We start from the raw sequence: 10,064 nt of genomic DNA on the forward strand, positions 1-10,064 counted from the left end.
GTAACTTGAGACGAAAATTTTCCAGTTATTTTTTTGTAACCATGAGACTCATCGGCTACAAAGCCTTTTTTATACACCATCGGTGTGCATATTTCAACTGAAGACCTTTGAAGCAGCTTTCATCCTATAATCCCGTGGCTCAAAACTGCATTCTGTGATCAGTTAAGGTTAAACCAGTCCATCGTCTCGGCGTAGGGAGGGTGGGGGTTCTTGGGGAGGGGGTGGGGGTGGGGTTGTTGAAAGCATACACGTGAAGTCTCCATTACACACTCTACTTATTCAAGGTCACTTATCAGGATTGAGAATGGTCGCTTTCCAAAACCTTAGTTCTTTGCCATGCACCTCATTCTCTCTCTCATAAGTGGACTAAAGATTTTTCTTCTTTCTTTGCTAAATTTTGTGTTCCATATATAAGGAAAATATTGCCCTGATATTCAGCAGAAGTATATTTTTAATGCTCTATCTTGAAAACAATTAAACAAATATTGAAACTGATTAACAATAAGAGAGAGAGAGGAGAGAGAGAGAGAGAGAGAGAGAGAATGAGGCGCATGTCAAACAACTAAGGTTTTGGAAAGCGATCAGTGTCAATATTGAAGAGTGACCTTGAATGAGTAGAGGCTGTAATTGAGACATTTATATTATATATATATATATATATATATATATCTATATATATATATATACATATATATATATAGTATATATATATATATACATATATATATATATATATATATATATATATATATGTATAATATATATATCTATATATATATATATATATATATATATATATTATATATAAATATATATATATAATATATATATATATATATATATAGACAAAAAAGTTACGAATCAATATTATTTTTAATAATTGACAATCATTCAAAGAATTTTTGTCTGAACGAAATTTGTCAAGACGATTTTTTTTTAAACGGACAAGTATAAATATTGACGCCCCACCTAGCGTCAGGCATAAGTGGTCATCACCAATTTCAAAGAAGAAGAAAGTACAATCTAAGTACAATACTCAGGAATCGAACTTAGTAATTACACACAGACAGAAGATTGACAGGTGATTTCAATAAGCAAATAACGCTAATTATTTACAATGACTCGTCTCAACTTGTAGCTAACACTGAACAAATCTGACAAAGAAATAAGATCCAAGCCCTCTAAAAACTCTCTCTCTCTCTCTCTGATGATTTCTTTTTATGTTAAACGCTATTGGAATGCGACTTGAATTCTACAGATCTTCATATATTTTATAATATACCTTTCGAAGTTATTCCTTACACACACACATGTGCTCACACACACACACACACATATATATATATATATATTATATATATCTAATTTATATATAATATATATATTTTTTTTTTTGGGGGGTGTGTTGTGGGTGTGTGTGTAATTAATCACATTATATCATATATATACATATATATATATATATATATATTATATATTATATATATATATATAATATTATATATATATATATATGTGTGTGTGTGTGTGTGTGTGTGTGTGTGTGTGATGGTTATTGCTTCATAGCAAAGGAAGTTAGAGGAAAGGAAAACGCATTTTCGAGAAGTTCGGAAGTAAGGAGGCTTTTGCGCCCGTGTTGGAGGCGTCTGTTCTCACGGCTGTTCTGGAATCGTCGGGCGTGTTGTGGAGCGCAACACGTGCCAATGTGTCGGGAGAAATGCCGCCTTTTCTGATGCAATACCTCGTCTAGATTCATCTAGGGAGTCCTAGTAAACTCGGGAGTCTGTGACGCTCGCCGTAGGCTCCGCCCCCTGAGTGCCGTATAAATACGACGGTCGAAGTTGGAGAGAAAGAGATCGTATAAGAGAGACTCCAGTTAGTCACAGAGTGATATCCTCAGTAAGAGCCACAGATCAGATTATCAGTGAGAGATCAGCAGCAGCAGAGATCATCCGTGAGAGATAAGAGAGAAAGGAACCAACGAAGGATCAGAAGAGAAGTTGCTCGAGTGTTGGTTGGATACTGGTCTAGTCGTCTTCGGGAGTGGACGAATTATCTCGTGTTATCTCGACGTCAAGCAGACTTAAGGGAAGAAAAGGTCCTGCTAGATGTTTTGGGGAGTTCCTGCCTTACAAGTAGACTTTTTTCTGCAATACGGAGTCAAGAGGACGTCTGCAATCACCGTTTTCCTTTTGAGAAGCCATCGCTTCGAATTACCAACTTGACTAGCAAGTATTTGAATTGCCTCACTGTTCCCCCAGTTCCTGCAGTGTAAGATTCTATCTTTTTATGTAAATAGGAGATACAATTCTGCATTTACCTTTGTTAGTAAGCTTGTAAATAAACCTTTGTTGTGTTAGTGTTTCTTTCTATATTTGTATCCCGTTTCAACTGTTAGTGTTGAAATATTTTTTTATTTTTTTTTATTTCATATCGAACCTGAAGCGGACCTCTCTCAGAGGCCGTAACATTGTGTCGACCTTTGGCCAGGATATTTCGACACCGTAACATTGTGGCAACCTTGCTTAGGTTATCAACCCTTTAACAGTTTGAAACAGGGAGGATATAGAAATAATCAGAATGAGTGAGATGGTGAAAGAGTTTATTGAGTCAGGTAAGCTACTAGGTCTAGAGGGGAATGATCTCCGTGAGTATGTTGAAAAGAAAGAAAGAGAAAAGTATGAGAGAGATGAAAGAGCGGCTGAGAGAGAGGAAAGAGTGGCTGAGAGAGAAGTAATGAAAATGCAGCAAGAGAAAGAGAGAGAAGCAATGATAATGCAGCAAGAGAAAGAGAGAGAAGCAATGAAGATGCAGCAAGAGAGAGAAGTAATGAAAATGCAGCAAGAGAGAGAAATGTTGGTAATGCAACAGGAAGAGAGAGAGAAAGAGCGTATGCATGAGCAGGAAGAGAGAGAGAAAGAGCGTGTGCATGAGTTGGAAATTGCTCGGTTAAGGGAAAGTACTCGTAACGGTCGGACAGGCGAGAACAGAAACGAAGCTGATACGTTAGATATGAGTGCAGTGTTGAAATTAGTACCAAAGTTTGATGAGGAAGATGTTACAACATATTTCATGTGTTTTGAGAAGTTAATGGAACGAGTAGGTTCTCCTAAAGAAACGTGGACTTTATATTTGCAGTCAGTTTTGAGTGGTAGGGCGCTTACTGTATATAGTTGCATGTCTAAGGAGGAATGTGAGGATTACGATATCGTGAAAGAAACTGTTCTTAGCGCATATAGGCTAGTACCGGAGGCGTACCGTAAGAAATTTAGAAATTTGAGAAAGGATGAAAATATTACGTATGTGGAATACGGTAAAAAGTTAGATATGCTGTTTTTTGATTGGTTAACTTCTGCTAAGGTTGAGGATTTTGACGGTTTGAAGAACTTAGTGTTGTTAGAAAACTTCAAAGATAACGTATCCCCTGAGATTAAACTTTATATAGATGATAGGCGAGAAGTATCTTTTGCAGGAGCAACTAGGCTAGCTGACGAATATAGTCTAACTCATAATTTGAGTGTTAGTAAGAAACGAAAGGATCCTTCGTCTGGTAGAGTACAAAGCAGTAAAGGTTTCAGTCCTAGTAATAGCAATGCGAGTAAAAGTGACTATTCCTGTTATACATGCGGAAAACCTGGTCATACGTCTAAGGTTTGTAAGAGTAAAATGGCATCTAGTGGCTCAGAATTAACTTGTTTCCGATGTAATGGGAAAGGGCATTTAGCGAGAAATTGTGCAGTAGAAAGGAAGGACGGTAAGAAACCAGTGTCTCTAGTTAACCTTTCATCAAGTAGGAATGATGTGATGAAAGAAACTAGGAAAATTTTAGGTGAATTTCTGTCGGAAGGCGTAGTTTCCTCTCTTGGAGGAGTAGATTCGAGAGAAGTAGTCTTGCTTCGAGACACAAGGGCTGCTGTCTCACTGATTAGAGGAGAGTGTGTGCCAAACAGGGCAGAAATCAATATGGAAGAGAAAGTCATGTTAGGTGGATTTCCTAACACTTGTGTTCTTTGTCCTTTGTTGAAGTTGAATTTAGAAAGTCAGGTAGTGTCAGGAGAAGTGAAACTTGCCGTTGTGGACAGTTTGCCTGTTGAAGGCGTTGACATTATTGTCGGTAATGACTTAGCTTTATCCAAGAATATGAATCCTATTGTGAGGAATATTCCAGTGCCTGAAATGGTAGTAACTAGGTCGGGTTTAGTTACAGACGTAGACTACGGTTGTAATTTGTTCGTGGATTCGAACGAGAGTGAGTTCGTGGATTCGAACGTGAGTGAGTTCGTGGATTCAAACGAGTGTGATAGAGGTAGCGAGGTTGATCTTGGCATGAGTGTGGCTGAGAGACCTAACTCTATCGTTGACAGTGACAGCCAAAGGGAAGGCGTAGCTGTCGAGAGTAATGTTGTAAATGTACCTGTATCTAGTCCTAGTTACGGTGATGATTTAGGCTCTAACGTTTTGGATAAGGATGAGCTAGTCAAGTTGCAGAGAGAGGATGAGACACTAATCCGAATTTTTGAATGTGAGCTGGATGATGATCTCGATGATGTGTGTAAGGAAACTTTTTTGTGTAAAGGGCGAAGTTTTGTGTCATGTTCGTCCTAAGTCAGGTAGTGAAGGGGGAATCACAGAAAAATTCGTAGTTTCTAGGAAGCTTCATGAATTAATTTTGAAGTTAGCACACGATGAGCAAGGACATTTGGGAGTAAATAAAACTTTCAAGTATATTAGTAGGGCGTACTTTTGGCCTAAGATGAAAAATGACGTGAAGAGGTATGCTTTACGCGGTCATGAATATCAAATTGCCGGGAAACCGATCCAAGTAATTCCCAGAGTTCAGTTGTGTAATATTCCTTCAGTAGGCTTATCTTTTGAGAATGTATTTATAAATTTGTTCGGAACTTTGCCTAGAAGTAAGGGTAGAGATGATTGCATAACTAATCTTGGGTATTATAAAAACAATCTAAGAGATGTTTGGCAGCTAGCGGAGGAGAACGGAAGCGCTTGGCACTTAGCAATAGAAAACGCAAGAGGAAGTCAAGGGGAAATTAAAGGAAAACTTGATCTTAGAGCAAAAGAGAGAAGTTTGTGTGTAAGAGATAAAGTTTTAGTACTAGTCTCGAGAGAAAGTCCCTTTTTACCTTATAAGTTCGAAGGTCCTTTTTCAGTTTTAGAGAAGAGGGGAAATATACATTATAGAATTAATGTGGGTAAGAGTAGAGCAAAGGCAATGAATGTAGATTTGCTTCAGAATTATAAACAACGCCCCGTGCCATGGCCTCCGCCCGTGTAACAGTGTTACTGAGTGAGATTAGTTTTGAGAAAAACACAAGAGGTGTTTTAGTATTTATAAGTTTTAATCAGAGTTCAGAAAACGGAAATAGTAAGAGAGAAGGATAATGTATTAGCTGATAGCCTCTCTAGTTTTCTCAGCATGAGTAGCCTAATGACCGTTTTCTATTTTGACACGATACCATTCTGCATTTACCTTTGTTAGTAAGCTTGTAAATAAACCTTTGTTGAGTTAGTGTTTCTTTCTATATTTGTATCCCAGTTTCAACTGTTGGTGTTGAAATATATATTTTTTTTTTATTCCATATCGAACCTGAAGCGGACCTCTCTCAGAGGCCATAACAATATATAATATATATATTATATATATATATATATATATATATATATATCATATATATATATATATATATATATATATATATATATATAATATATATCCAGTAGGTGAATATATGTATGCACGCGTATCTACTAGGTGCGTCTTTTTGTTATGATCAGGGAATCCAGTCATTACCGGATTTCGAGATCTGGGAGACAGCCTGACCAAAAATAGATTACATAAATAAATAAGAAAATAAAAACCGGTATTCTAGGAAAACAGAGAACCTTCATTATTGACTTCAAGGTTAACCCTAAGGACAACACTTCGACTGCGGTCGGTGTGGGATACTGCAAGGTGAATCATCTGCGCTGCTCTCTCTCTCTCTCTCTCTCTCTCTCTCTCTCTCTCTCTCTCTCTCTCATGCGCATATGCATATCTCTCGCTCTGGTTTTCTCTCTTCTTCGAACCTTTAGACTCTCTATCTCTCTCTCCCTCTCTCTCTCTACATGTATATATACAGACACAAATCACACACTCTCTCCCTCCCTCTCTCTCACAAATACATATATACTTTCTCTCATTCTCTCAGTCTAACACACATATTTACTCTCTCTCAATTCTCTCGTAATTATACATGGAAATAACGGCACACTATCTCATTTATTCTCTCTGACGCACATGCTCTCTCTCTCGTTTACAGACGCACACACACATATACACACACACTCTCTGAACATAGGTTACCCGTCCCATTAACCTTAAAAGTTCTTAGAAATAAGATCAAAATAATAATATAAAGATGACAATGATCATTATTATTATTATTATTATTATTATTATTATTATTATTATTATTGATTATTGTTATTGTTATTGTTATTGTTATTGTTATTATTATATTGCGCTTGGATAGGACTATTTTCATTATCATTGTACTAAAACTAGGCAAGATTTATGTTCACACATATGTATATACACACATTCACATATAACACATGAAAAACACACACACACACACACACACACACACACACACACACATATATATATATATATATATATATATATATACTATATATATATATATACATATATATACATATTATACATATATATATATACATATATATATACATATTTATATATATATATATATATATATATATATATATATATATATATATATATATATATATGTGTGTGTGTGTGTGAAGCTGACTGTCGTACTATGTATGTACTATGTATATTCAATATAGGTGGCTAAAGTACTGGACCGAATTAAACCAAAGTCGGACCAAATATGTAGGTTTTTATAACGAATGCCGTGTTGATCCGGATATCCGGCCATGCTAACTTTTTTTTTATTCTTCACAGAAAAAAAAGGAGACCAATATTCTGATAGAAATTTTCACGAGGATTCCAAATATGATCTTACTTTTGTTCTACAATGAAAAATAACGATAGTATTACGGGATGTTTCTGAGACGGGTATCGTTTTGATCCGAATATCAGGAAGGATATCCGGCCATGCTAACTTCTTTGTTATTTCCCGTAGAGGAAATTTTATGATGATTTTTTATTTTACTGAATTTTTTCAGCATCTAGTAAATAAAATCCGAATTGAGCTAACCAGATAAAAGCCGGTCGGCGTCGATGACCTAACTTGTTGTGACGCCATGGTACATGATTGCATCAATCAATCAATAAAAGCAGGTGGATTATAAGCGCCGATTGCTTGCAGAGCAGGTGTACATTAGGAAAATTCCTTTGTGTCATTACTGTTTGAGAGAGAGAGAGAGAGAGAGGACGAACTTCTTATGATAATGGACATGCACCCCAAAAAAAATTCTGCTGCTCACATCTCATAACTAAACCCGTTTTTAGATTTCTTAAGAAAAATGTATTTAGGATTGTCGTTTTCTGTTGAATGAAGGATAACTACATTAAATAAGCCAGACAATCCATGATATCTTACTTTAGATGCAAAGAAAAATGTTGCATACTTTTCAGCCAGAGGAGTGTTCTGCGAAAGGTTATTCAGTAACTCGTTGATTCATATAATAACAGAGGAAATATGAACGAATACGACGCCAAGCAACTAACAGACAGCAACTTTGCAAAAAAAATTAGACAAAAATATGTAACAAAGTGGGGAAACCAGAAGTGGATTATCAATAACTTCGCCCGAGGTAGATGTGGCAACCCAGCATTTCCTTGCTCGCTATAAATAGAGGACTTCAGCCTTCACAGTCGTCATTAAACCGCGATCGGGTACCCAATAACGTCCTTGTGAAGGCGGAGACCGCTTTGCTGACACGAACATCACTACCCACTTTCGGAGACTTTTCTTGTTTACTTGGAGATTGGAAGTTGCCGCAATGGGAAGTATTTGGAATCATTGCTTCCTGGGATTGCTTGCGATCATCCTTGTGGTGAGTTATCGTTGGATTTAGTGTTTCTTCTAAGATTATTTTATTCTCAGAGAACATTTCAGTTTGTTTTCTGGCTGAGATCACTTTCGAGGTTTGGGGGAGAGAGATAAGGAAAGAAAGCTAATTTTCATTTAAAGAAAAATAATATCGATTCGTAAGCAAGTCTGAAGTCTTGGGTGAAAGAAGTAAATAAAACTGAAAGAGGACTTTTCAATGTTTGGTTAAAAGAGAGCAATAATTACCATATTAATAAATGGATTAGAATTCAAGTATGAAGATAAAATAGATTTTGAAATAAAAACAGGTTTCTGTATGTTTTTGTCTTTGTTTGTTATACCTGCTGAAGGTGTCCTTTCAAATCCAGCTCACAGATAAGGTGGAGAATGCCAATGCAGTGTCATGAAAGTCTTCCAATAGAAATTCGGTACCGAGATAAAGACATAAATTGCAATTAGATGTCTAACTGGTAATCAGGTAGGGAATGTAAGACTAAACATACTAAGATAACAATACAACTCGAATATGGCTGGCAGAAAGGTACAGTAGAGAAAAAAATAAATGAATATTTACGAATATTCCAGTGGATAATATTGGTCATCTATGAATACATCAGTTGAAGTGCTTTGTTGCAAAGCAGTAAAGGTAATCCCAATCTTTGAGAGAGAGCAGCAACGATTTTTAAGCTATGAAAAGTAACTCTGGGGTGAGAATAGGTCATTAATGGATATGGAAGTGAATCATTGTATGATTGTGAGCATTTGTAGCAGAATACAGAGAAAAAGTATATATACGACTAATACAGAAAAACAGTTGGATATAAGTTAGAATGATACGTAGCTTTTTCAATGAGAATGGAAAGTGGTAACTAGGTTTCCTTAGTGTTACCTAGTCTCTCTCTCTCTCTCTCTCTCTCTCTCTCTCTCTCTCTCTCTCTCTCAGATATTAAGACTAGGTAGTCATCTGACAGTTAAAGGTAGTTCTATATCGTTAGCAAGAATCAGTCTCGAATCTATCTTCTGAACAATAAAAAAAAAAATCAATTAAAATATTTTGAATTCTCAACAGCTCGGGACGATGACTGAAAACATCGAGGCTTCACCAAGTCCAAAAGGACCCCCCACAGCTCCTAATGGGTGTCCCCTGCTACCAGCGCCTCCTCCAGGAGGGTAAGTAATCACCTCTCCGGATCCTCTTCTCTCACCGCAACCCTCTAAAGGAAGTGTTCACTTGACCTCATTTTCCTTCCTCATGAATAGGCAGTCATTTTTCCTAAACATACAAACGCACACACACGCACATACATACACACACACACACACACACACACACACACACACACACACACACACACACACATATATATATATATATATATATATATATATATATATGTGTGTGTGTGTGTGTGGTGTGTGTGTGTGTGTGTGTGTGTACCATCATCTCACCATATAAAAAGGAAGTACTGTTCCATGTTTCAATAATGAATTACCCTCATGTTTCCTGTTCCTCTCCTTGAAAGACCTTTGCGATTTCAGCTCCGATACTGGAATCCCGAAGACCTGTGAGACTGACAAGGATTGCAGAGGTCATCTAATTTGCTGCCCAACTGGAGCCTGTTGTGGAACGTACTGCTATGATCCTCGACATGGCACTAACCCTCACACAGGTTGAATCCTGAAGCAACATCAACGTGTGCACATGAAAATGACGACTTTCTAGCTCCAAAGAGGTTCACTTGCATCTAACGTTCATATAGATACATACATACATAATACATACACACAACACACACATATATATATATATATATATTATATATATATATATATACATTATATATACACACACACCACACACACACACACATATATATATATATATATATATATATATATATATATATATATATATATATACATCGACCATATTATTGTAAATTGTGACAATAATTCTGAGCAGAAGCTGGTGATTTTTTTTCAACTATTGTATCAAAATTGTTTTTTGCCTTATATAAA

The 10,064-nt window shown here is 36.3% G+C and overlaps 1 protein-coding gene across 1 annotated transcript; it reads left to right on the forward strand.

The window, feature by feature from the left end:
* Positions 1-7,855: 7,855 nt before the first annotated feature.
* Positions 7,856-9,833, forward strand: LOC135196589 (waprin-Phi3-like). Its single transcript, XM_064223433.1, has 3 exons — positions 7,856-8,049; positions 9,115-9,215; positions 9,585-9,833. The coding sequence occupies exons 1-3, from the start codon at positions 7,996-7,998 to the stop codon at positions 9,718-9,720; spliced, it is 291 nt and encodes a 96-aa protein (XP_064079503.1). The 5' UTR covers positions 7,856-7,995; the 3' UTR covers positions 9,721-9,833.
* The last annotated feature ends 231 nt before the right edge of the window (positions 9,834-10,064 follow it).

This window comes from Macrobrachium nipponense, chromosome 23, assembly GCF_015104395.2.
Source record: "Macrobrachium nipponense isolate FS-2020 chromosome 23, ASM1510439v2, whole genome shotgun sequence".
In the NCBI taxonomy this organism is placed as follows: Eukaryota; Metazoa; Arthropoda; class Malacostraca; order Decapoda; family Palaemonidae; genus Macrobrachium; species Macrobrachium nipponense.

Excerpts from the sequence above, each read along its gene's own strand:
- LOC135196589 (XM_064223433.1), top strand. The coding sequence starts at position 7,996 with ATGGGAAGTATTTGGAATCATTGCTTCCTGGGATTGCTTGCGATCATC. Across the intron at positions 8,050-9,114 it reads TGCTTGCGATCATCCTTGTG|CTCGGGACGATGACTGAAAA; the intron begins GTGAGTTATCGT and ends AATTCTCAACAG. Across the intron at positions 9,216-9,584 it reads CCAGCGCCTCCTCCAGGAGG|CTCCGATACTGGAATCCCGA; the intron begins GTAAGTAATCAC and ends TTGCGATTTCAG.